Source organism: Lepus europaeus, chromosome 21 (genome assembly GCF_033115175.1).
Source record: "Lepus europaeus isolate LE1 chromosome 21, mLepTim1.pri, whole genome shotgun sequence".
NCBI classification, from domain to species: Eukaryota; Metazoa; Chordata; class Mammalia; order Lagomorpha; family Leporidae; genus Lepus; species Lepus europaeus.
In genome coordinates, this window is record NC_084847.1 from 3,594,970 (window position 1) to 3,620,679 (window position 25,710).

At 60.8% G+C, this 25,710-nt stretch overlaps 3 protein-coding genes across 12 annotated transcripts in view; 2 read left to right on the forward strand and 1 right to left on the reverse strand.

The window, feature by feature from the left end:
• The window catches only part of MGRN1 (mahogunin ring finger 1), a 54,602-nt gene extending 49,050 nt beyond the window's left edge, over positions 1-5,552 (forward strand). For 3 of the 5 annotated variants that reach the window (XM_062180549.1, XM_062180546.1, XM_062180548.1), the window contains 2 exons: positions 922-1,020; positions 4,560-5,552. In XM_062180549.1, the coding sequence (XP_062036533.1) occupies positions 922-1,020; positions 4,560-4,654 (194 nt within the window). In that variant the 3' untranslated portion in view covers positions 4,655-5,552. Of the gene's footprint in view, positions 1-921; positions 1,021-3,134; positions 3,180-4,559 lie in introns of all 5 variants that reach the window. The other 2 variants (XM_062180550.1, XM_062180547.1) reach the window with 1 other exon arrangement.
• Positions 5,553-7,292: 1,740 nt separating this feature from the next.
• Positions 7,293-9,511, forward strand: NUDT16L1 (nudix hydrolase 16 like 1). 2 transcript variants are annotated; one of them, XM_062180561.1, is made up of 4 exons: positions 7,293-7,492; positions 7,570-7,900; positions 8,442-8,664; positions 9,039-9,511. In XM_062180561.1, exons 1-4 carry the CDS (start codon positions 7,340-7,342, stop codon positions 9,403-9,405), a joined length of 1,074 nt encoding a protein of 357 aa, XP_062036545.1. In that variant the 5' UTR covers positions 7,293-7,339; the 3' UTR covers positions 9,406-9,511. The 2 variants fall into 2 exon arrangements, with proteins under 2 accessions (XP_062036545.1, XP_062036546.1); XM_062180562.1 differs by having other exon boundaries at positions 7,296-7,492; positions 7,570-7,830; positions 9,039-9,127.
• The window catches only part of ANKS3 (ankyrin repeat and sterile alpha motif domain containing 3), a 46,170-nt gene continuing 29,900 nt past the window's right edge, over positions 9,441-25,710 (reverse strand). For 4 of the 5 annotated variants that reach the window (XM_062180543.1, XM_062180544.1, XM_062180541.1 and 1 more), the window contains exons 6-17: positions 22,269-22,404; positions 16,774-16,932; positions 14,959-15,093; positions 14,441-14,550; positions 14,109-14,273; positions 13,052-13,176; positions 11,584-11,725; positions 11,310-11,482; positions 10,706-10,791; positions 10,155-10,238; positions 9,872-9,960; positions 9,441-9,787 (exon numbers count right to left, since the gene is read on the reverse strand). In XM_062180543.1, coding sequence (XP_062036527.1) covers positions 9,884-9,960; positions 10,155-10,238; positions 10,706-10,791; positions 11,310-11,482; positions 11,584-11,725; positions 13,052-13,176; positions 14,109-14,273; positions 14,441-14,550; positions 14,959-15,093; positions 16,774-16,932; positions 22,269-22,404 — 1,392 coding nt within the window. In that variant the 3' untranslated portion in view covers positions 9,441-9,787; positions 9,872-9,883. The remainder of the gene's footprint in view (positions 9,788-9,871; positions 9,961-10,154; positions 10,239-10,705; positions 10,792-11,309; positions 11,483-11,583; positions 11,726-13,051; positions 13,177-14,108; positions 14,274-14,440; positions 14,551-14,958; positions 15,094-16,773; positions 16,933-22,268; positions 22,405-25,710) is intronic. The other variant, XM_062180545.1, reaches the window with a different exon arrangement.

A 25,710-nucleotide genomic window follows, 5' to 3' on the forward strand; every position in this document is an offset into this window, starting at 1 on the left:
GTGGGCTGCCTGGGGGAGCGAGGGGAAGCCATTTTTGTTTCGTCTCTGATTTATGGCGAATTGCCTTGTCCTGGTTCGGAATGAAGCGGAGGGCTTGGGGCTCCCCTTGCCTCCCTTGGGCACCAGCCCCTGGGGTTTGGGCCAGCGGTCATGACCGCTGTTGGCTTCTCTGCCAGTCTTTCCAGCATCCTCACAGGACGCGGGGAACCCAAGGCTCGAGGCTGGCCTTGGGGGTGCCGAGGCCACTGAGGGGTGACAGCTGGGAGGTAGCCCAGGCTGCTGCACGGCCTGCAGATGGAAAAGGCCCAGTGAAGACGGCAGCTGCCCTGGGGCGTGGCCCTGCCCCTCCCTGGAGCAGCCTCCCTCCAGCCAGGCCCCTGTGTCTGCTTTGGGTGCTCATGGTCTCAGAGGAGAACTAGAACTGGGGTCCCAGCCACATCCCCTGTCAGGGAGCCCCGTAGGGCTCCGCCTCCCCGCCTTGGTCCAGTCCCGGTCTCCGTCTGCACACCCGTGTGCCTCTGCTTGGCCACAGGCAGCTTGCTGGCTCCCTCGGGCCACGTGTCCAGGTGGCCCTGGGGCAGCCCCTCTCTGCCAGTGGGACCTTCGTCCTGGGGTCACCTTCAGGACAGATACAGAGCTGGGGAGGCCTCGGTGTGCGGGGCAGGGAGCAGCCTCCGGAGCGCCAGGCACTGCTACTGCCCAGGGCAGCTGGCGCCAAAGGTCTGAGGCCCGGAAGGGCCGGCAGGCACGGGCGATGCCTCTTAGCGCTTGGTCTTGCTCTTGGCATGTGCGTGTGCAGAGTTCCCGTAATAAAAGCGAGCCCTGCTCTGGAAGGCAGGAGAGAAGCAAAGGGAGCGACCCCCGAGGGCCCCTGGAGAGGAGGTGGGGATGGGTCTTGACCTTGCCCCTCGCCCGCCGCAGGAAGCCGAGTGCCATCCATTGAGGACGTCCTGCAGGACGGCAGCCCGGAGCACCACGGCCTCGGCCAGCCAGGCCCACCGGCCGACATCTACCTGCCAGGTAACCGGCCGGGCTGGGCTCTGCTCTGATGCCTGCTGGGAGCCCACACTCCTGCTGACCCCCAAAGCACGACTCAGGCCAGAACCAGGTGTCCAAGGCAGCTCCCCACCCTGCAGGCTCACCGAGCAGCGGGGCTTCTGCCAGGGCCCTTCCCAGCCCGTGAGAGGGAGGTCACCGCCGCCTGCTTCCTGCCACGGGTCGCTCCGCCTTTGCTCCCTGGCCCCTCCCGTGGGCCTGGCAGGCCTGGTGCTGCCTGTGTGGGGACTGAGCAGTCCGGCTTCCACCCAGGAGCTGGGAGCGGGGAGCAAGCAAGTGTGTGCTGTGGGGGGGAGGGTCCTGGGCTCTGGAGCACCTGCCGGCCCCAGGCTGACTGAGGGACCCGCTCAGGGGGAGCTCCCGTGCCCAGCCAGGGCTGAGGACAGGTGGTCCAGGGCAGCAAGGTGACCAGCAGGGTCTTGCTTTGTCTCCCCTGCACGTCCTGAGGCCCAGGCCGTCGGCTGCTTTGCTCTCTACGGGGGTCAGGTTCTCAGCCTTAAGTCTGGATCCCAGGACAGGGACGGGAGTGCGGGCTCCCTGACACTTGTGCCTCTGGCCACCGGCCGCCTGAGGCTCCGGCATCGGGGTGAGTGGCCGTGCTGCCTGCAGGGTGGCTGCTGAGGGAGTCGGCTCCTCACGTGGGCCGGAAGCCCTCTGCCCGCTGCTGCCCTGCCGCCCAGCCTTCTGCGATCACCTGTGACCCAGGACTGGGCATCGGCTGTGATTCGCTCTGGTTGGAAAGTGCTTTTTTGAAAAAAATTTTAAAGATTTATTTATTTATTGGAAAGGCAGAGTTAGAGGAAGAAATCTTACATCCTCTGGTCTGTTCCCCAGGGCTGGGCCAAGCCTCACTGCACCTGGGTCTCCCATGCAGGCGGCAAGGGTTCAGGTAGAAGGGGCCATCGGCTGCTTTCCCAGGTGCATTAGCAGGGAGCTGGGTTGGAAGTGGAGCCGCTGGGGCTTGAACCGGTGCTTGTAAGAAAGCCAGCATTGCGCGTGGTGGCTTAACCCGCTGTGCCCCGACATTGGCCCGCCCCACTTCCAGTCGTGCAGCGGCCTGTGTGGGCAGCCTGGGGGCACAGGGTCCCCAGGTGTGGGAGAGCAGGGACTGTGGTTTTCATGGCCCACGATGGCCTGCCCGGAACACAGCCGCAGCAGGACATCGGGCGAGACGGCCACATGCTCTGAGCACCTCAGGGTGTTCGTTCTGATGAGCCTGGGGGACAAGCAGGGCTCGGTGGGGAGAGGGACCTCAGCTTCTGGTGCGAGTTCTGACCTGAGCTCACAGCACCTGGAAAGCCGTGCCTCCCCGGTGAGGCCAGCACCTGGGGCTGCGCCTCCACCCCAGGCCAGGGTCTTGGGCCTTCTGCAGGGCCGGAAGCAACGTCACCCATGGGGGTGCAGGTCACCCTGCACTGTGGGTGGCGGCGGTGCCGGATCAGCCCCAGGGCCTGACCCTGTGGTGGCCGCGTCATGGCTGCCTCGTTCTGGGGGCTGTGCCTTCCACAGCACTGGTGCCGCCTGTGCTCGTCCTGTGCATCCTCAGCGCCCAGCCCTGTGGCAACGTCACACAGGGGCACAGGGGTGCACGCCGTGCAGTCTGTGTCTCCCTCACTCCCAGCATGGCCTCTCTGCGCCTCCCCCTGGACACAGCTCTCGGGCCCCTGCGGCATCTCCGGGTGCTCCAAATGCTGAGCACCCCAGGAGCCGCTGTCCTTTCCCAGACTGTACCGCCGAGCCCGGGAATGGCAGAGCGTGGCTCCCTCGCTGCAGGGCCGTGCAAACCTCGTGCCCACCCCGGAGCTTCCCTCAGCCCAGGGGCTTCCTGTGGCAGCCAGAGGTGGAGCTGAGCGGTGCCTGTGCCCCCGCAGCCTCCCAGGCCTCTGGAGCAGAGGGGAGGCCGCGCGTCCCAGCTCCAGGCCGGCCCAGGTGCTCTTAGCCCGCGCGCTCTGTCCTCGGTCGCAGCCGCTCTGGAGTGGGAGCTGGGTTTCCAGACAGCCCCCATCCGTGCCGTGGGTCACCTGGGCGCGGATGCACCTGCTAACTGCTTCGTCTGTCTCTCCCTCCTCTCTGCGCAGCCCTGGGGCCCGAGTCCTGCTCTGTTGGTATAGAGGAGTGAGCTGGTACGTGACCACCTTCACGCCGCGCCGGTGGCTCTGCTGGGCGTCCTGGGAGGCCGCCCTTGCTTCCCCACCTGTGGGGCTCCCCTCTGAGTTTCTGTCCTCAGCCGCAGGGCGCTGGTTTGCTTCCACAGCTGTCTCCCATCCGCTGCTCCTCTGCCTCTGAGTGGGGGCCTCTTGAGGTCTGGCTGTTGGGGCTGGAGGTGTCGCCATCAGGACCGGGCAGCCTGGCCAGACTCTGGGGACCTCTGTCCCCAGCAGAAGGCAGCACCTGAGGCCGAGGGGCCCTTGACGGCTTCGGGTACTCCCAGGGCGGACGTGCTGGGCGTCCAGCAGGCTGGGGCTGTCTCCTGGCAGAGCTCGTTGGTCACAGGGAAATGCACCCGGTCCGCAGCCCCAGGACGCGGTCTCGCGTCCCGCCCCGACATGCACTGCACGAGTGGCTTGTCCCTTTCTCTCCCCTCTGTCGTCTGCACAGTCTCCATGGCCCTGACACCACCATGGCAGAAGGTGGTGCCCGGTGCACTGCTGGGCCTTCCGTCGCCACCGCCTGCCCTATCCCTCCCGGCTCTGGAACCATCAGCCATCAGAGACTCGGAGGCGCCAGCCGGGGCTGATGGCCGTCATCAGGGTGCTGCCCTCTTCCAGGGTGGCCCATGGGGATGCTTGACGGAGCCAGTTTCAGGAGCGCCACCGGCAGTGGGCAGTGGGCTGGGCAGCCCCTTCCCCTCTTGAGGGTTCTGGGCTGTGGGCACACGGGCTGCAAGGCTCCTGTGGGGCGTCCGCCTGGAGCCGCCCTGGAGGTGGTGGCGGCCCCCACGCTGCACAGGCCTGGTGCTCCGGCCACCGCTATCCCTTAGGGGTGGCAGAGGAGGAGCTCGCTCAGGGCAGCTCCCGGCCCCAGCCCCTCCCTCGCTCGGCTGGTGGCTGTGGGAATGGGCAGGTCCTGTGCTGCTGTGCCCTCCCCCCGCCAGTGCAGGGACAGTGTCCTGGGGACAAGGAGCCTTGGAGGAACGTGGGCGTCTCCTGGGCCCCAGAGCCATGGCTTGCTGGGCTGCTCTCACCGGGTCTGCTCCCTGGCTCCAGCCTAATTTGGTCTTCGCAGGAGGCGGCTGCTCAGACCCCAGGAAACGCAGGCCAGGGCAGGAGGCCCAGAGGGGCCGGCAGCTTGTGGAGCCCATTGCCTTCTATCCAGGCTGGCTCTGCTGCTGGGCAGAGGGGTGACCTGCCCCACAGGGACTGCCCTCACTGACCTGGGCTGCAGTGTCCCCAGGCCCAGTTAGTGGGCTGTTCCCGCCACACACAGTCCCCACGGGTGGTGGGGGCGGGTGACTAGGCCCGTGTGGCCGCTCGTGACCCCTGCCTCTCTGCTCCCGCCTGCAGGATGGTCCACCTCCATGGAGACCACCGGCGCCCTCTGGCCTCCGCTCGGCGGCACCATTCCTGACTCCGGGACCACTGAGCTGACTCCACTCTGAGCCCGACCAGTCTGGTAGCTGGGGGTCCTCAGCTCCCAGACCTCGCCAAGGGGCTGCCTGGACCCCGGTGCGGCCCTAGCCCTCCTGTCTGCATGCCCCAGGTGGACGCCAGCCCCGAGGGCCTTGGGCGCTGACCGAAGAGCACAATGGACTGCCCGCCAGGGCCCTTTTTCTACCGTCGGTCTGTAAGTGGCCCAAGAGGACAGCAGCTTTGTCTCAGATGTCCTGCCAGGGCTGGGGTCCCACCGTCCAAGTGGCCTGGGCTGGCTTCGCCTTGACCCCAGCTGGGGAGAGGGGGTCGACGCCCCAGGAACTCAGCACACCACTGCAGAGAGAGGCGCTGTCTTCACAGGGGTCCTGGGAGGGCGCGGGGGCCCGGGCACGGTCCGTGACGGCCAGAGCGCCTGTGTGCCTGGGCCCCTCGCCCCCCCTGCTGCCCGGGCCCCAGCCCCACCCCCAGCAGCTCTTCGCCTGCCCCCTGAATGTCCCTCTGTGTCTCTCCTGGGTGTGTTCTGTCGGGGGTCCTGCCTGGGGGACAGGGGGCCGTGTGGCTTCTGAGGTGCCCTTGTCTTCAAGACACAGCTCCTGGGCAGCAGTGTGCCCGCCACGGGGTTGTAGGGCAGCCCACCGCCCTCCCTGGGCTCTCGGGGGGGAAACCCTGCGGCGGCCAGCTTGCTGACGGCCCAGGGCAGAGCGCTGTCTGCACACGTGACCCCCCACGGCACAGGGGTGCTCACGTGTGCGCACTCACAGGCCCTGGCCGCCTGCTGTCGGCGCTGCCGCTTGTCCTTCGAGGTCCATCTTGGACTCCCGTGTGCTCTCATTTGGTGTACTCTGATTGGCTAGTTTTTTCTTCGTTTTTACTGTATATTTATAGTAATAAAATCATGCAGCAATACCGTGCGCTCCCCCTGGGCACTGCACCGTGGGCCAGAGGCGGGATGGCGGACTGGGTGGCGGCCACTCCTGCCCCTGACAGCCTGCGGCCCTGCGTGTGAGCAGTGGTGACGGTGCGGGTTGGGAGCGAGCGGGGTGAGGGCGGAGACAGTGGCTGTCACACCCAGCAGTGAGGACCCATCATCCTGGGCCGTGGCTCTCGGGTGGGTGCCGAGGGCGCCCGGGGCTGTGGCTGTGCATGTCGTTCCCCAGCCCCTCTTGCCCGCTGGTCACCCGGGTGTCTGTCGTGGGTGTGCTGGGTGCCAGCAGAGGGCACAGTCGGGCTGGGCCTGGCACTTGGTTGACAGGTGGTCAGTGTGAGTCTCTCGAGGATGGCGCAGTGTTAGGGTGGTGAGGTGAGGTCACAGAGGGACCTAAACAGGTGGCCAGGGAGGGCTTCTCAGAGGAGACATTGAATCCAGGCCTGGGGCAAAGGCCAGGAGGCAGGAGTGAGCCTGGTGGGTGTGCAGGGGAAGGGCAGGAGACTGCTGGAGCAGCTGGTGGCATCTTTAACAGGGCTCAGAACTTTCTAGAGCCAAACCCGGGCAGGCCCGTGGAGAGGGGACTGGAGAGCAGGTCAGGCTGCCCGCGGTTGGGTCTGGAGGCTGGAGCCCAGTGCTCAGCCGCGCTCCCTTGCTGGGGGAGTGGCCTCAGGCCGCAGGGCCCCCTCGCTGGCCCGGCTCCCTCGTGCAGGCAGTAAGGGCCGCTGTCCCGACGGCAGCTGACACCCGGGTCTGGTACAATCCGTGGGGTCGCTGGGTTCTTAGGCGAGCTGAGCCGGCCCTGTCACCCGGGTCCCTGGTGCCCCGGCCTGAGCCTGGGCTTGGTGTCCGGGGCGCGCCCCCGTGGGTGAGGGACTGTCCCTTTGCGGTCCTTTCCCCAGGGTGCATCACTACCCCGGAATCCCGGCTTCCCCCGTTTCCCGGGCGCCTCAGGTTTCTGGCGGGTCCTCGCAGATCCTTCCCCGGGCAGTCGTGCCCACCACGGGGAGGACAGTGGCCTCGGGGCCTGGGATGTGGTCCTCCCCCAGGGAACTCGGGGTGAACGCTGCAGGCCCTTCCCCGGCATAGCTGGGTGCCCCTCTGCTGTGGGCCCGGGAGCAGACCGTGGGATCCCGGCTGCCACCGGCCGCTGGGTGCTGGGCACAGGCTCTGCTGGCCCTCGGGCTCCGGCAGGGCGGCAGAGTGGCCAGGATGTGCGTGCAGGCCCCAGCCGAGCCGCGAGCCCGGAAGCACCAACTCGTGCGGGCGCTGTCGCGGGTCGGGGCGGGCTCGCACGGAGAAACCAGCGTATAGGTACCATCGAGAGTGACCCAGCCGTCGGACTTCCTGCTGTCCCCCGGGACGCCCAGAGATGTTCGTCGCGGACGGTCGGAACCCGAAACTCGCAGGCGCGGAGTCCTGCTCGCCAGGTACTCGTAACCTTGGTCCGGCGCGCTGCATCCTGGGAGTTGTAGTTTTCGGAGGCGGGGGGAGTTAGTGCGTGTTCGGGTAGGCGGTGCCGCCGGGCGGGCGCGTACCTATTGGATGGAGACTGGCGTGCACCGCCCCCTGCTTTTGCACACCGCCCGCTCCGCCTCCCAACGACGCGTCGAGAGCCGCGATGGGTTATGCCCGGACGCGCGTCAGCGATTGGTGGGAAGGCGGGGTCGAGGCGCGCGGCTGCCCGCGGATTGGCGGGACGCCGCGGGGGCAGGACCGCGCATGCACTTAAGCGGCGGCGGCGGGCCGGGGTGGGGGTTGCGCCAAGATGTCGACGGCGGCGGTGCCAGAGTTGAAGCAGATCAGCAGGGAGGAGGCGATGCGCCTGGGGCCGGGCTGGAGCCACTCGTGCCACGCCATGCTGTACGCAGCTAACCCCGGGCAGCTGTTCGGCCGCATCCCCATGCGCTTCTCGGTGTTGGTGAGGACGCGGGCCGCGGGGCTGGGCCGGGGGCGCCGCGCCCACCCCGCGCCCGTGACCCGGCGCTCTCTTTGCAGATGCAGATGCGCTTCGACGGGCTGCTGGGCTTCCCCGGGGGCTTCGTGGACCGGCGCTTCTGGTCGCTGGAGGACGGACTGAACCGGGTGCTGGGCCTGGGCCTGGGCTGCCTGCGCCTCACCGAGGCCGACTACCTGAGCTCGCACCTGACCGAGGGCCCGCACCGCGTCGTGGCGCACCTGTACGCGCGGCAGCTGACGCTGGAGCAGCTGCACGCCGTGGAGATCAGCGCGGTGCACTCGCGCGACCACGGCCTGGAGGTGGGGCCGCCGCCCGGGCCCCGTCCTCCGCCCTGGGGTTTGGCTCTGGCCCCGCGGAAGGCACCGATGGGTAACACGTCCCCGAGGGTCCCCTGGCCGGGCTGGGTGGGCTGTCGCTGTCTCCAGCAGTGGGGTGGGGAGAGGGTCTGGGGTCGGGAGCCGGGGGAAGGAGGGCCGGGACTGGGGCTCCCTCAGGGCTGTGTTACATCCGCCTTGCTGCCTGCCACTGCCAATCCTAGGAGGGGGAGAGGGGTGATGGGGCGGGGGGGGGGGGGAGGGAGGGGGCGGAGGCCCGACCTTGGGGAGGCGGGGCCTACAGGGCTTGGGGGGTCATGGGTTGGGGAAGGTGGCGAGGGCTCTGGGGGTGCGGGTGCACGTGGGTGGAGCATGGGGCGAGCATGGGGCGGGCCGGCCTGGGGCCCGAGGCTGCACTGCTTTCAGGGCGCTGGCCGGCCTCTGCCTCGCCAGACCCTGCCTGGGTCTCCATTTTGCCCCAGGCACACCTGGCTGCTGCGCCCCGGGGCTAGCTGCTGACACCCCCCCTCCCACCGCCAGGGCTGTGCTGTCCGTGTCGAGGTCCTGGCCTCAGCCCTGGCTCCCCGCCTGTGCAGGTGCTGGGCCTTGTGCGCGTGCCCCTGTACACTCAGAAGGACCGTGTCGGCGGCTTCCCCAACTTCCTGAGCAACGCGTTCGTCAGCACCGCCAAGTGCCAGCTGCTCTTCGCCCTCAAGGTGCTCAACATGATGCCGCAGGAGAAGCTGGCCGAGGCCTTGGCCGCCGCCACGGAGAAGCAGAAGAAGGCCCTGGAGAAGCTGCTGCCCGCCTCCTCCTGAGGTGCCCCCCACCCCCACCCCGGCTGTTCCCCCCGGGCCTGGACGGCAGCCATGGGCTGCCTGGGCCAGCCCCAGCTGACAGCTGCTGGTTCTGGGGGCCCTCAGGAGCCGCTTTGGGCTGAGCTGTTGATTTCCTCTTTCGTGGGTGGACACTGGGCACCGTGGATGAGAGCTGTGTTTTTATCCAGGACACCTGGGGCCTGGCTGTGGGTGGTCTCTCTGCTGCGGTGTGGGGCACGTGCAGGCCTCGGCCGTGGGCTGGTGGTTCCCATGCTGGTCCCTGACCCTGACCCTGACCTTGAGTGCTGTGGCTGTGCGGTGCTAAACCTGCTCTCACCTTGGCTTTGAAAACCTGCTTTTCTCCACTCCGCCCAGGATGCAGGCACCTGCCAGGGGATGGACTGGAAGCACAGGCTTCGTGGCAGAGCCAGCGCACAGGAGGCCACCACGGGCAGTCCCCTGCGGCCCACGCCTAGGACTCCCATGGTGCAGTGGGAGTCTCCAGCCAGGCCCAAGGAAGGTGGTGCTGCTGGCTCCACCCCAGAGCTCACGGAGGCCGAGCGTGGGAGAGGCACTTTGCTACAGAAATAAATCCCTGTACCTTGCTCACTCGTGTCCTGGGGACGTGCTTGGCTGCTACAGCGGCTTCTGCCTGCAGTCTAGGTGGGTTCGGGGAGCCCTGTGGGTTTGGGGAGCCAAGGTGCCCGGGATGGAGGAAGGAGCCCCCGCCCCCAGCAGCTAACACTGCGTCACAGGACCAGAACGGAGCCTCTCACCAACGATGTTAAATTTTTATTTTCCAACTGATGGGTTTCCTTCAGGGGCCCTGGGCTCCCGCATCAGGGCAGACCTCCGTGTGGCGCCTGTGTGGGTGAAGACGCTGACTGCCCGGGGCCTGCCCGCTCTGGGCCTTACCGCCAGGTGCTGGTGAGCAGCCCTGTCCTGCCTCGGTCCCGTCCTGCCTCGGGGCCGGCCCGGGCTGCCGCCGCAGGGGCTGCAACCCCATCCTGCCTCTGTCAGCCACTCGGCCGCCTGATCCGCTGGCCCCACTTGTGGCCTGGGCTGTGGCCGCCTGCTGTCTCCTGGCACAACTTCAGGGTGGATTGGTCACCCGACGTCAGATTCTGAGGAGGCAGAGGCCCTGGTGAGAAGGGAGAGGGGTGCCCCATGGGCGAGCAGATGCGGGCCTGGGCCTGGGGGACACTCACCGGCCCTCAGGGCTAGGGCTCTCGCCACTTCTTCCCGTTCAGCGCCTGCAGCTTCTCCAGGCTCTGGGTCACGGAGCACAGCACGCGCCCTGAGGATGTGACCAGACGCTGAGTGCTCTGCACCCAGCCTGGGCAGCGGCAGGGAGCAAGGGGCTCTGGAGGCTGGGGTAAGGTAGCGCTGGGGTCTGAGCAGAGCCAGGCCTGACTCCAAAGCATGCAGACCAGCTTCCGGTGGGCACTGCCATGGGCCCAGGGTGGAGGCCGGGCCCCTCAGGAGACTCACCCATCTCGTGGACGCGGTCCTCCAGGACTCCCGCTAGCTCTGGGAGGCTCAGGTCCTGCAGGGACGCTCGCCAGCCTTTTGACCCTGCGGGCAGAAGCCAGGGTGGCCCGAGGTCTGTGTGCCCACAGCCCTGCCTGTGTCTTGAACCCTGGCAACCAGGAGACCAACTCTGGATATGGACACTCCGGCCCGACGGCCAGTACCTGAGTGACCTTCAGGGCCAAGGCAGGAGTCCTCAAGACTTGAAATGTCACAGTGTGTCTTCCTGCTTGTGGACCAAAGCGCTGACACGGCTGGGGCTTAGCACCAGCAGGGCTGGGCCCTGGGTTGGCCCCCCTGGCCCTCACTGGAGGGATGCAGTCCCTCGGGGACTTCCTCAAGCCTGTGCCCTGCACCAGCAGGTGAGGGAGGAGGGCTGGGGCACAGGCACCTTCTTGGACTCTGGATGCTGTGGTGCCCACGTGGCTGACACGCTCAAAGCTCTGGACAGAACCCAGCCTGGAGGCTCCCTGCCCACCCTCAGACCACAGGCCACTGAAGGCTCTGCTTACCCGCAGATGGGAGGGCTGGGCCCAGGGTGGCCGTGCCGGGAGCCTGGTCCTGCTTCACTCGGGCTGACAGCTCAGTTTGACAAGCTCTGCCGACACAAGACCACGTGCCGGTGAGGAGGCCTGCGGCAGCGCCCCAACCCTCCTCCCGAGGGTCAGGCGGGGCCCTGGCTCTGCAGCCAGCCTCCGTGCACTCAGTGAGCACCCCGGGAAGCTGCACAGCAAGCAGAAGAGAAGCCCGTGTGGACCCCCAACCCTGCCAGGAGGGGGAGCCTGGGTGAAGGGGGACGGGGCAGTGAGTGACTCCCGGTTAAGAATGGGGGGAAGGGGCGCTGGGCACAGCAGGTGAGGCGCTGCTCTAGATACCTACATCCCAGATCAGAGTGACCAGATCTGCTTCTGGTCCCAGCAGCCCCAGGGGCAGCAGAACTGAACCCAGGCTCCTAGTCCAGCCCTGGATAGTGCGGACGTGGGGGGGAGTGAACTGGAGAGGAAGCGCGCTCTGCCAGTGGGGGCCCAGGCAGGAAGGACGCTGGGGGCACGGCTATGGGGGAAGCCCTGCAGCTCGATAGCGTCTGCAGGGCTGGGGGCCGCCGGGCCCGCTCACCGCAGCTGGTCCAGGACGGTGGCCGCGTCTCGGGCCAAGGCCCAGGTCTCCTGCAGCTGAGCGTGGACGTCCTTGCGGGCGCCTTCCTGCTCCAGCAGGCAGCTCTCCACCACGGCCCGCAGTTCCTGCTCCTGCGACACCTGGCCCCGCATGGCCTCCACCTCCTCACAGCGCTGCGGGGCAAGAGCACAGGCTGGGAGGGGGCCGGGCACCGCGCCCGCCCTCTGTCCCTGCCCTGCTGGCAGCCCCGCCCTCTCCTGCGTGCCCCACTTGCTTTATGCAGCTGGATGGCCAGTTCCTGCATCTCTGCCTCCAGCCGGTCGGCATAGGCCAGCTCCAGAGCGTCGCTCGGGGGGCGCGCGCTACTGTGCCAGCGGGCGATGGCAGAGGTCATCTTCCTTTTCGGTCCGAACAGCCTTAGGGTGAACCAGAGTAGGGCACGGATCAGCACAGAGATCAGCACCAGCTGCACACCTGGAGCCGACACGGGCTCCTGCCGCTGCGCCCCTCGGGAAGCTCTGGCCCTGGCTGGCAGGAGCCTCACTGCCTCGCCCCTAGCTCTGGTCTGCTCTCAGGAGCCTCTCAAACTGAACCCCAGAGAATTCTGGGAAGATGGAGTAGGAGCACTGGGAACCGTCCCCCCACCCACACTTGCACTGGCAAAATCTGAAGATATTGTGGAACTGTGATGTCCATGGAGGCTGGGACTTGGGGAGGTGCAGCCGCCTGAGGCCGAGCTCTCGCCGCCCGCCCGCCCCTGGCCCCATGGCTCACAGGGGCCAGCGTGGGGCCTGTGCTGTCCCTGTACGGGTGCAGACACGGCAGGGAGCGCTGCCCAGCTGAGGTCGCCTGCAGGGTTACAGGGCAGCGCCCCCTCCTCCACTTCCTTCCCCCCCTAGGAACCAGACGTTAAAGACCAGCGCATTCAACAGCATCCACGGAGGAGGAGGAGGAAGTCAGCATAGACATCGAGCAGGAGGGGGAGAGGAACTGCCCGTTACTGCACGGTCCGCCCCAGTGCCCAATGTTTGAGAAAAACCCCAACACGCAGAGACAGGAAAACGCCGTGCAGGGGCAGAGCGTCAGTAGACCGCCCCGGGAGGCCACGGCGGCGGCCATGCCTGCGGAACTAAGGCAGGAGGCAGAGACCGGGCGTGGATACCAGGAGACTCAGCCGCTGAGCAGCACAGCGAGACATCAGAGTCCGCCGAAGGACTCAGTGGCAGGTTGGCGCCAACTGGCAGACGACGGCAACGCGTCCGAGACGCAGAAAAGAAATGGAGGCTGAGGAAGTGCCCACGCACCCTGCGGGCTCCGGGCGGGCAGAGGGCACAGGAACCAACAGCGCTCCGAGGAGAGGTGCCCGGGCGCCGGCACGGACACAGAGGAAGGCCTCGCCGTGCCCCAGTTTCCTCACCAGAATCTTTAGATTTTGCCGAAGCCCAAGCGCTGAAAGGAGAAGACCTGCCGAGCGGGAATCCCGTGTCCGGCCCGACAGCCCGAGCCGTTCCCAGCAGAAGCTGACCCAGCCCTGTCCCCCGGGCGGTGCTCAGCGCAGTTCTGCGGGGAATGTGGCAGAACGCGGGCAGCGGGCCCCGCGTGGAAGCACTCGGGAGCGGTGGGCACACGTGCAGGTTTCAAGACAAGAGCCGGTGGGGGGGTGGGGGCTAGCGTGCTGCAGCTGTCGGGATGAGCACCAGGCTGACAGGCGGGGGAGCCGGAGCCGAGCCCCCTGAACTCACGTGATGCCAATCTCCTTCAGGTCGGTCTCGGTGAGGGTGAGAAAGATGCGGAGGTCCACGTCCTGCTCCTCAAACAGCTGCAGGTACTTGAGGCAGCCGATCTGCTCCAGCAGCGAGGCGAGGTCCTGGGACAGAGGGGGACGACGTCAGGTTCCCGACTCCCATCTGCTGCCTAGTGACATTTCCATGTCAGTTCCTATTTTCAATTCCAGAATTGGTTTCTCATGTGTTTTACTGCTTTAATGAAGTAACAAATTTTCTAAGGCTGTTACCCCACCGTTCCCTTCCAACTGCTTCCGGGCAGACCCAGCCATGAGGGCCAGGACACGCGGCTCGGGGCCTGGGGGCAGGAGCAGGACCACAGGCAGTGTACAGCAGATCTGCACCGCCCGGAAGTGGCTCGCGCTTCTGTCTCTGAATGCTCTGGGGCCTGCTGCTGTGAGTCACAGCTGGGCCCCTCAGAAACGTGAGCCCCAGCGCACCTATGCACAGTCACCCAGTCTCTGCCCCTCCCCGTCACTCACCGTGGGGGCCGGCCCGTTTTCCTCCTCAAGCTCAAGGTGGCAGGGTTGAGGAGGAAATGCAGTGGACAGGACCCTTCCAGAGCCCTGGACACAGCCCTGCGGTGAAAATCCCCAAGCCGCTGGCAGAGTGGCTAAAGCCACAACCTGCAGTGCCGGCATCCCATATGGGCACCAGTTCAAGTCCTGGCTGCTTCACTTCACATCCAGCTCTCTGCTATGGCCTGGGAAAGCAGTGCAAGGTGGCCCAAGTCCTTGGGTCCCTCTACCCCTGTGTGAGAGACTCCTAGCTCCTGGCTTCGGATTGGCACAACTCCGGCTGTTGCGGCCAACTGGGGAGTGAACCAGGGGGTGAAAGACCTCTCTCTCTCTCTTTCTCTGCCTCTCCTTCTCTCTTTGTAACTCTAACTTTCAAAGAAATAATCTTAAAAAAAAACAAAAGAAAATCCCCAGCCGCAGTGCCCAGCCCATGCTGAGCGCACAGGGAGCCCTCTCCCTTCCCCTGGGTGTGGCTGCCAGGTTCACACATGCCCTACCTGGGGTCCTGAATACGGGGCCCTCTCACTCGGAGGGCTCAGTCCTGGGGAACACACGGCCCCACAAGTCCCGGACTGGCTGTCGCTGTTGCTGTAGCGACTCTTGGTCTTCACGTGGCTCTTGGTTTGTTTTCGAGCCGAGCTTTGCTGGGCGGGATCGGAATCCTGCAGGAAGAGGCCCAGAGGAGCACTCAACGCCAGCTGCCTGGCGGCCGGCCCCCCAGGACACACCCCTACCCACCACACAGAGGCCTCCGCAGTGGCGCGCTGCCGGCCAGTTAGTACCAGGATACAAGGGGCAGGGAGAGGAAAATGAAGACAGGAAGCATCACCTCATTGCTCTCCAGGGAGGCTTCGCTGCTGAGTCCTGGGGTTCTCACCAGGCCCTCGCTGCTGCTGCTGCTGCGCACGGCCCCGAGGTTGGCATCGAAAGCTTGCTCCTCTGGTACAGTGAACACAGACAGCGACTGCAGGCCCAGCTCCCGGGGACTGCGGGACAGGCACGCCCCACAGCCCTGGACCTGAGCCGGGCCTGCCTCACGCTCGGCCGCTCCCAGAGTTGGGGGTCCCTGCTGTTCCGTGTGCCTGTCTCAAACCCCCCTCGACACAGGTGCACAGGCTGAGAAGGCCCAAGCCCTTCCAGGGGTGCTCAGCACACTGTGGCCTGACCGTGGGCCTGACTCGGGCATGGAGTCAAGGTCACCTTGCCCAGAAGCCCTCCCAGGAACAGCTCCGGCCCTGCACACGTGGGCCACACGTTGGGTTTTCCTCACGAGACTGGGGCCTCTCCCCCCAGTGGGTCCTCATGCGTGGGATGGACGCGTGAGGACCAGGCCAGCTGCATACACACCCCGGCTGCTGCTGCCGCTGCTCTCCACGTCCTGCTCGTTGATGGGGGAGGTGACGTCCCGGCAGCAGAGGCCTCCTCCGTCCAGCGGGTTCTCGCTGCTGCTGAAGGTGACGTAGCCCCGGGGTGGCACCTGCTCTGTGGGCGGAAGGTGGCACAGGAAGGGACAGGAACACAGGAGTGAAGATACGGTGGGTGCTGTGAGGGTTCTCACCTGGGACAAGACCCGATCTGGGCGGGAAGGAGACCTGGAGAGCCACGCCCTATCCCTTACAGCAGGCTGCAAGTTCCAGCGGACCCATGGTCTGGAGCCAAAGACAGATGACCCCACCAGGTCCACAGTGACTTCTGAGGCCATCAGTGAGCCCCGCCAAAAAGATCAGGCTGGGCAGGAAGGAAAGAGGCACCAGGCCAGGAATTGGCAGCAGCAAATACGGAATGACAGTTCTCGGACACGCCTGTCCTCAGAACACAGCTGGGGTCTTGCTCCTGTCCGTGCCCAAGCAAAGCCCAGCCAGTGTGCCTGCGGGGACCACGGCCCTTCTGTGTGCCCTCCCAGCCTCACGGGAGCACACGCTGCTTACCTGCAATTATAAACCGCTGGCAAAGAGAACTCAGGCTCGTGCCCAACACTTACACTGCACAAGGTGGGAGGAGGGGAAAAGGCCTGAAACGCGACAACTCTGAGCTACCAGGATGATTTCTCTCTACCTTGAGAGAATGAGATTCCATTTAAAAAGCTTCTACGGGGTGGGCATTGAGGCCACTGAGGATTAAGTCACTGCTTGGGACACTGGAGCCTGAGCTGCTCCACTTCTGGTCCAGCTCCCTAATGTACCTGGGAAGGGAGCAGAGGACGCCCAGGTGCATGGGCCCCTGCACCCACGTAGGAGACCTGGCTTCAGCCCGGACCAGCCCCAGTCCTTGCAGCCATTTGGCAAGTGAACCAGTGGACAGAACACCTCTCTGTCTCCCTCTCTCTCCGTGTCACTCTGCCTTTCAAATAAGGAAATCTTCCTTTGTAACACAGGGCTTCTTAGGTGGCCGTACAGGTTCGTCAGCCCATCCCCAAGACACCTCCGCCACCTTGGAGTGCGGCAAATGGCAGGCACTCTGCCACTCAGCAATGACACGCCAGCCTCGGGTCCCAGCAGCACGTGCCCAGGAGGAGACGGGCAGTGGCTCAAGGGCACTCGGCCATCCCCCCGGAGTGGGGGGCTGCTGTTCCCAACCCAGCCAGGCACTGCGGAGGGAAGCGGGGCCTCCAGAGAGAAGTGAAGCACTTGCGGGCAAAGTCAGCCTCTGAGCCCAGCCCGCGACCCCTCCACCCAGCCTGTAGGGGCGGGGACAGCCACCCACGCAGCTCAGTGTGATCACGCGGGAGGGCCACACGGGGAGAGCGGGCACCCAGCCCCCTCCACCTGAACAAGCAGCAGCAGCCTGCACGCCCACGAGCACTGCACTCAGTCCCAGGGACAACAACTGGAGAATAAATTCAGACCTGCACACTGGAGTCCAGGATTCGGCACTCCAAGTGACCCTCCAGAATGGCCTGGCATCAAATCAATCCCCTCACGGAGGGAGAGCAGGCGTGGGCCTGCCTGTGACCAGAAGCCTGTCCACACCTGCCCCAAGGAAGGGGGACCTGGACGTGAGCTGCCCACCTCAGCAGGGGTGAAACTGGGGCACAGCACCTCTGCTGCTGCAGGGCGGAGTTCTCCAACCTCAGCCGATGCAGAGGGCGACGGCGAGGGGTGGGAGCCCAGGAGGAAGGCGCCCCTCACTTTCATCACCCTTCTGCAAGGGGGTGCTGCTCACCATAGCGGGGCGGCGGGGCCCTGCCCCCCAGGCCGATGGCTGTGATCCGGGCCAAGGCCCGCGGCCCCTCGTGGATGCTGAGGCCCTTCCTCCGGCAAGGCCTCTGCCTCTGCGGAACGGCGCACGATTCGTCCGAAGAGCTCAGATCTTCATATTTTTCTGCAGGCCGAACACCAAAATCAAGAGTCTGTTCGGTGATAGACAAGCTTAGAAATCCTTACTAGGAAACAAGATTCCTTACAAAGGAAACAGCAGCAGGTGGTGCTCTTAAAGGAAGACGCCAAGTGGCTGCCAGGACCTCCCCTGTGAGGGAGGCCGGACTGGGCCAGCCCTGCTCAGACAGCCCCGGGGACGGGGGAACTTAGTTACCACGGGGGAGTCACACCCCTGTCGCTTTACAGCTTCCCCAAGTTTTCCATAAGCCGACAATGTTTACTGTCAGAATTTTGTTCTAAATGAAGAGATAAGCAAAATCTCTTTCTTCATAAAAAGGTAGTAGCCTGGGTGTTTGGCACACTGGTCAAGACGCTTGGGGAGGGGCCAGTGCTGTGGCATAGTGGATAAAGCCCTGGCCTGCACTGTCAGCATCCCATATGGGCACAGGTTCAAGTCCCGGCTGCTCCACTTCTGATCCAGCTTCTCTTTCTGCTATGGCCTGGGAAAGCAGTAGAAGGTGGCCCAAGCCCTTGGGTCCCTGCACCCACGTGGGAGACCTGGAGGAAGCTCCTGGCTTCAGATCAGCTCAGATCTGGCCACTGCAGCCATTTGGGGAGTGAGTCAGCAGATTGCTCTCTCTTTCAAATAAATAAAATAAATCTTAAAAAAAAAACAAAAAACAAAAAAACCAGACAGTTGGGAATACCCATGGCCTGTGTCAGAGATGCTGGGCTTGGGTTTGGGTCTTGGCTCTGCTGTGAGTCCAGTTTCCAGTTAATTCACAGCCTGGGAGGCAGCAGGTGATGGCTTGGGTCCCTGCCACTCACAGGAGAGAGCTGGACTGAATTCAAGCTGCTGGCTTCAAGCTGGCCCAGCCCCAACTGTTGTGGACATTTGGGGAGTGAACCAGCAGATGAAGATCTCTGCCTCTCTCTCCCCATCTGTCAAGTTTTTAAAAAAATATTTTAGGAGAATCTTCAAAAAAACATGGTAGCAGTTCCAGTTCTACATCCCTGAGCTGTTTTACAGTGGCAGCCTCAACAGCTTCTCGGGAAACGAGTGCTGTACGTTGCTGTTTCGCAGAGGGTTTCAAATCTCCCTGAGCCTTAAGTGTGCAACAGAGCTTCTCAGGTTTTCACACTTGCTCCTGTCTGCAAGGCACGATCCAGGGAACTGCTGATAGGCTCCCAGGACCTCATGTATGAGACAAACCAGGCCCATCAGAGGAACTGCGGAGATCCCTCCCAGGAGGTGAGCCTGAGGCCAGGAGGGGGCGCTGTGCTGGGCCTGTCCCAGGGAGTGGGCCAGCTCCCAGGGGCAGGATCTGAACCAACGATGCAGGTGGGTTACAGAGCCCAGGCCCAGAGCTGGGGCCCTTCTCTGCCTGTCCCAATAAACTCCTGCACGCTCAAAGTCACACACAAGAACAGACTGTTTCCACCCCCAGACAGGCCAAGGAAGAGGCGACTGAGGCCAAGAACCTGAGCATCCTGAGAGAGGCAAAAATGAACGAGTGGGCGAGGCAGACCAGGCCGATGGAGCAGCAAGAAGCCAGGGCTGTGACCCGCTGGCAGACGAGCTCAGTGTGACACAGAGGACATAAAGGTAACAAGGGACAGCCGCCGCCAAGGCAACGTGGCACAGGCCTCTCTAAACCAGAAACCGCAGTGCCCGCGGGGCAAACAGGAACAACACAAAAGGCTGCCAGGTACACACCGGACTTTACACTGAGATAACAGATATAACCTCTGAGGCACAGAGAAACATTTATTTCAAAGGCAAAGTGTCAGAGAGAACACAGATACAGAGGCAGAGAATCAGACCTTCCATCCGCTAGACGACTCCCCAAATGGCACAACGGCCAGGGCCGAGCAGGCTGCAGCCAGGAGCCTGGAACTCCATCTGGACCCCACATGAAGGGCAGGGTCCAAGCACTCAGACCAACGGTCACTGCCTCTCAGGTGCGTTAGCTAAAGCCGAATGTGAAGCAGACTCAACATAGCCCCTGATATGGGATGCCGGCTTTGCAAACAGCGGCTTAACCCACTCACTGCCCACTGCTGACCTCAGAAAATGCTGCTCACGAGGCGGGCGTGTGGTACAGAGGTCAAGACATCACCTGGTACCCCGGGTCCCACTGCCGAGTGCCTGGTTCAAATCCTGGCTCTGCTTCCAATCCCGGCTTCCCGCTTACGCACCCAGGGAGGCAGCAAATAACGGCCCAAGTGCTTGGGTCTCAGCCACCCTCGTGGGAGACCCACGCTGGGCTCCACGCTCTTGACTTCACCGGGTCCAGACCTTGCTATCACAGACATCTGGGGGATGAAACAGCGCACAGAAGATGCCTTTGCCTTTCAAGTAAACATTTTTTTAAAAAAACTTTCTAATTAAACATAATTTTTTAAATTGTTAATCATTATGTGACAAGGCACCAAGTGGAAGAATTCTAAACTTTCTCTGATCAGATATAATCAAACAGAAATGATGATAATAAAATGAGAAATCAATCACAAAATCCAAAAGGCCCTTCTATCTAGAAAATAAAAAAACACAAAACCCACAAAACTAGTGTCAGGGGCCGGCATTGTAGCAGAGTGACAGAGGCCTCCCATAGGGGCATTGATTCAAGTCCTGGCTGCTCCACTTCTGATCCAGTTCCCTGCTAATGTTCCTGGGAAAGCAGCAGAAGACGGTCCAAGTGCGTGGGCCCTCGCACCCAAGTGGGAGACCCACAATAAGCTCCTGGCTCCTGGCTTCAGGCTGGCCCAGCCCTAGCTGTTATGGCCATTTGGGGAGTGAAACAGCGGATGGAAGATCTCAATCTCTCTCAATCTGCCTTTCAATTAAATAATTAATAAATTATTTTCAACATAATAAAATCTTGGGTTTTTTTTGTTTTGTTTTTTGTTTTTTTTTTTAAAGATTTTATTTATTTGAGAGGTAGAGTTACAGACAGAAAGAGGGAGAGACAGAGAGGTCTTCCATATGCTTGTTCACTCCCCAAATGGCTGTCCATGGCCAGAGCTGGGCCAATCTGAAGCCAGGAGCCAGGAGCTTCTTCTGGATCTCCCATGCAGGTACAGGGGTCCAAGCACTGCTTTTCCAGGCCATAGCAGGGAGCTAGATTGGAAGAAGAGCAGCCTGGAAATGAACCAGTGCCCATATGGGATGCCAGCATCAGAGGCAGAGGCTTAGCCTACAAAGCTACAGTGCCAGCCCAATAAAATCTTAAAAAACAAAAAAACCATGGGCCAAACCACAGGGCCAGTGCTGTGGAGTAGCAGGTAAAGCTGCCGCCTGCAGTGCCGGCATCCCATATGGGCGCCAGTTCGAGACTCAGCTGCTCCACTTCCGATCCAGCTCTCTGCTGTGGTCTAGGAAAGCAGTAGAAGATGGCCCAAGTCCTTGGGCCCCTGCACCAGCCTGGGAGACCCGGAAGAAGCTCCCGACTCCTGGTTTGAGATTGGCGCAGCTCCAGCCTTTGCAGCCAATTGGGGAGTGAACCAGTAGATCGAAGACCTTTCTCTCTCTCTCTGCTTCTCCTCCTCTCTCTGTGTAACTCTGACTTTCAAATAAATAAATAAATCTTTTTAAAAAAGAAAAAAAAAAAAAACCACAGTGTTCAACAGCTCTTGTGTAAGGGAAGATGTAAGATGAAGATCACAGAACTTCAGGAAACAGCGATGCTGTTACACACCAGCATCCCCAAGACACATCCAAACAGCGACTAGCACGGCTCCACACCTTAGGCAGGTCAACAGGAGACCAACAAAGAAGACAAATGAATTAAATTCCCAACTCAAAAAACTAGAAAAACAGCAACAAAGTGAGCCAACAGAAAAACAGCAGCAGAAATTTAAGAGATAACTAAAAACCAGATCTAATCGGTAAATGAAAATTTTAGTTTTTTTGGTTTCATCACCAAATAGACAGTACTATCCAACTTAAAATGGAAAAAGGGAATACACACATACAAAAGGAGAAGCAGCAGAATCTAACTACTGAGATAAGAGACGGGGAAAATCTTGCAGACCTGTGCAAATAAACCGAAATTATAGGTGCAATGACTTACAGTTTACCAAAACCAATTCCAGTAAAAACTGCAGAATAAGGAGGCCAATTTCTGGAGAAGAAACAGAAAAACTCCTCACGGGGCCAGGCCACCAAAAGAGACGAGGTCCACCAGTGTCAAGGGAGACCCACAGGGCCTGCGGAGCTGTACAGCACAGGAAAGGAGGACCGGTGATGGAGATAGGACCCAGGGAAAGCCACAGGCCTGGGGTCACTTCACAAAGGACAGCTGTGCAAAAATACTAAGTAAAATGAAATAAACGGAATCCCAAAACACATTAAGAAAATAAGTCACCAAGTGCATCTTATGCCAAGATGCAGGGTCCGCAGCCAGCGTTGTGTAGATTCCGGCCTCCCATCTGGGTGCTGGTTCAAGTCTAGGCTGCTCTGCTTCCAATCCAGCTCCCTGCTAATGTGCCTGAGAAAGCAGCGGAAGAAGGCCCAAGTGCTCAGGCCTCTGCCACCCACGTGGGAGACCCGGTGGAGTTCCTAGCCTGGTCAAGCCCACGATGTTGTAGCCATTTAGGGAACGACCCAGAGGACTGAAGACCTCTCTGTCTCCCACACTCTCTATTACTCTGCCTTTTAAATGAGTAAGAATTTTTTTAAAAAGGAAATATAAGGTTAGTTCACTGTCATGATATTACTAAAATATACCACATTAGTAGGGGTACAAAGAAAACGTCCAGCCGTCCCCATGGCTGTGGGAAAACGTCTTTGAGGAGCCAATTTTGTGCTGCAGGAGGTCAGGCTGCCACTTGCAACACTAACATCCCCAATCAGAGTGCCAGCTCCAGTCCTGGCTACCCCACTTCTGACCCAGCAAGTAACGGCTACAATCTGGGCCACACCCATGCCAGGGACTTCATCTGAGTCTCCAGTGTGGGTGACAGGGCCCCAAGTGCTTAGTACGTTTTGAGGACATAAAACTAAAGCATATGGCAACAGTTACCACAGGTGAAGTCAAAGAACAGCAACAGGAGAGATCATCTGTGATGCTCCCCTTACCCCTCCCGCCCCGGGCTCCACACCCCCATCCGGTGCCTGTTCCCAGAACGGTTGTCTGCCATTCTCTCCCACATTAAATCAGGAGCCTCAGCCTGGCTCACTGTGCAGTCAGAGGGAGGGGGCGAGTCTCGCCCACAGGGATGCCAGACCCAGCTCCCAGAGGAGCCAGTGGGAGCAAGGGAGAGTGGGCGGTCCTCTCCTGGGTGCCTCTGCCACTCAGGGCAACCCAGAGCCATCAGCATGCGAGCGCAGTCAGGTACCTGGGCTCCGGTAGAGGCTCTTGGGCAGAGCGGGCGAGTGAGTGTCCATCAAGGCCACGATCTTCATGTGTCCATACTGCCGGGCCAGCATCCGGGCTGTGGCTCCACTGTGGTCTCTCGTGTCCAGTTTGACTCCCTGTGACACCGCAGAAGAAGAATCAGCTACCTGCCCTTCAAAGCCCCCATGCTTCCTGGGCAGCAAGCAGGCTGGCTCTGCCCACCCCCCACCCCAGGAAGAAAAACCCCGCTTCTGGGTGAGGGAGAAGGACAGGCCTGTTAGCTTCATGGCCACAGGCTTTACTCTCTCTTCTTAACAACACAGGGCCCCAGGAGGGCAAGGGGCGATCCCCATCCAGAGTGCAGCCACGGAGACCGGCAGGTACACAGCGACAGGCTGTTGTCCAGTGGGCAGGGAGGAGGGAGAACCTTGGCTGTGCCTGCTACTTCCTGTCTCCCACAGAGAACACTGGAGAGGACGGCTCGCTAGAGAAACTGCCTTTTAGGCTATCATGGTAATGAGGCCATGGCCACGGGGACAGAGCTCAGTTACTGTTATCCAAAGCTCTCAAATGGGCTTCTAGATGTTAGAGCAACAGTTCCTCTTCTGTGAGGAAGCAACCCCAAACACAGAGAAGACTTCCGTGCACAACACACCAAATCTCCAGGGGGATGGAGAGCCGGCTTCATGACTGCCGTAAACACGGACACTGCGTCAGGACAGTCAGATCCAAAAAAGGATCGTGAGACACAAAGCTGCGCGCACTCTACAGCGGCAGTGAGACAAACACAGAAAACAACCCTGTGAGGGAACACAGCCCCAGCCCCCAGTGTTCATCTTGTGAAGTGGTGAGATGACAGGATTCTCCCAATCCATCTATTCTGTTTTCCACACGTACTTTAGAAGCTGAGACGGCTACTTTTCTACTTAATAAGTTTTCTATTTGAAAAGCTTCAGGGGTAGGTGTCTGCTCCAGCAGCTGGGACAGCCTAGATCTGATACCTGGCTCTGGCTTCCGACTGCAGGCTCCCGCTAACGTGGACCCTGGGAGGCAGCGTTAATAACAGTCCCTGCCGCCCATGTGGGAGATGTGGCCTGAGTGTCCCACTCCCAGCTCAGCCTGGCCCAGCTCTGAACATTGCAGGTATTTGGAAGTAAAGCAGGGAATGGGAGCTCTTTCTCTCTCTGTGTCTCTTTTCCTCTTAAACTTTTTTTTTTTTTTTTTAAAAAAAAGAAGGGGATGGCGAGTGGCATAGCAGGTGAAGCCGCGGCCTGCAGTGCTGGGATCCCATATGGGTGCTGGTTTGCATCTTGGCTGCTCCACTTCTGATCCAGCTCCTTGCTAATGAGCCTGGGAAAGCAGTGGAATGGAAGATGGCTCAAATGCTTGGGACCCTGCACCCACGTGGGAGACCTGGAAAAAGCTCCTTGCTTTGGTCTGGTCCAGCTCTGGAAGTTGCAGCCATTTGAAGAGTGAACCACGAATGAAAGATTTCCTTGTCTCTAACTCTGCCTTTAAAACAATAATAAGGGGCCGGCATTGTGGCACAGCGGGTTAATGCCCTGGCCTGAAGCACCGGCATCCCATATGGGCACAAGTTCTAGTCCTGGCTGCTCCTTTACTGATCCAGCTCCCTGCTATGGCCTGGGATAGCAGAAGATGGCCCAAGTCCTTGGGCCCCTACACCTGCATGGGAGACCCAGAAGAAGTTCCTGGCTCCTGGCTTCGGATAAGCTCAGCTCTGGCCATTGCAGTCATTTGGGGCATGAACCAGCGGATGGAAGACCTTTCTGTCTCTACCTCTCTCTGTAACTCTGTCTTTCAAATAAGTAAAATAAATCTTTAAAAAAAAAAACAACAACAATGATGGGGCCAGCGCTGTGGCTCACTTGGTTAATCCTCCGCCTGCAGTGCTAGCATCCCATATGGGCGCCGGGTTCTAGTCCCGGTTGCTCCTCTTCCAGTCCAACTCTCTGCTGTGGCCCAGGAGGGCAGTGGAAGATGGCTCAAGTGCTTGGGCCCTGCACCCGCATGGGAGACCAGGAAGAAGAACCTGGCTCCTGGCTTCAGATTGACGCAGCGCCAGCCATAGCAGCCATTTGCGGGGTGGGGGGTGAACCAATGGAAGGAAGACCTTTCTCTCTGTCTCTCTCACTGTCTATAACTCTACCTGTCGAATAAATTTTTAAAAATAATAAAAAAATCTAAAAAAAAAATTTCCATGATGTAGTATCATACCTGATGGAAAGGGGTGAACAGCACCCTCACAGAAGGAATTCAAAACATTACAAGTGTGTGTACCCTTTGACCCGGCCATCCTACTGGGAGTTTAAGCCAAGGAAATAATAGGGAACCACACTAAAACTGAGGGTCTTTACTGCAGCCTTTAGCACAGTGGAAGCCAGAAAACTAGACATAGGGGTGCAGTGAACTGAGAGCATGTATTCGACAAGGGATCGCTCTGTATGAACTCGGACGGGGGCGGGTGTGTGGATGCCATGGCACGGACAGAGGGCACAAAACACCTGTGTGGGAAAACCGCAGATGACAAAGCATCCTGTACACCACGGCTCCATGTGGACTGAGAGACCTGGCTATAAAACCCAGGGCATGAAGACAAGCAGCTTAGGTGTCCCTGTTACTTCCAACTCTCCTAAGGTAGCTGCATATCACATGTATAATTAATATCTATGTACTATCCTCTCTGTTTGGCAAAACTATGGCCAACCAGGAGACTTGGGCCCCGCACAGAAAGTGACCACCACTACCCCTCTGGCACAAGCAAGGACATGTGTACAGGTTAACCCACTTCTCCTTCCGGAGCGCACGCTCCCCACAGCTCTGCTTAGAGGCTGCAAAGCCTTCAGCCTCAAAGCCCACTTCTAGCTTAAGTCCAATTGCAAGAACCCAAACGTTTTTAACAACAGCATCTTTACTACAGGGTTTTAAACGATACATATACATTTTTTAAAGATTTCTTATTTACTTGAAAGGCAGAGCAAGGGAGGGAAAGAAAGAGATATGACAGAGATCTTCCAACTGCTGTTCATGCCCCAGTGGTTCCAAACACTAGGGATGGGCCGGGCTGAAACCAGGAACAAGGAAATTGTTCCGGGTCTCCCATGTGGGGGGGGGGGGGGGGAGCCAAACACTTGGGCCATGTTCTGCTGCTTTCCCAGGCACATTAATGGGGAGCTGGGTCAGAAGCAGGGCATCCAGGACTCAAACTGGCACTCACATGGGATGCTAACAATTTAAGTGGCACTTTAACCCACTGTGCCACAATGCTGGCTCTTCATGTTTTTGATTTATTTGAAATTATACATAAGGGGGAAAAAGCAGTAATATAATTTTCTTTAGTAAAAAATAATAAAATAGAACTAAAAATAAGAAGGTCCCTGGTGTTGCAGCAAAGCAGGTACAACTGGCGTCTGCAACACCGG

Bases quoted from the DNA above. Each gene is read 5' to 3' on its own strand.
- NUDT16L1 (XM_062180561.1), top strand. From the start codon at position 7,340: ATGTCGACGGCGGCGGTGCCAGAGTTGAAGCAGATCAGCAGGGAGGAG. The intron at 7,493-7,569 runs GTGAGGACGCGG...CTCTCTTTGCAG, and splicing joins CCATGCGCTTCTCGGTGTTG to ATGCAGATGCGCTTCGACGG. The intron at 7,901-8,441 runs GTAACACGTCCC...CCGCCTGTGCAG, and splicing joins CCCGCGGAAGGCACCGATGG to GTGCTGGGCCTTGTGCGCGT.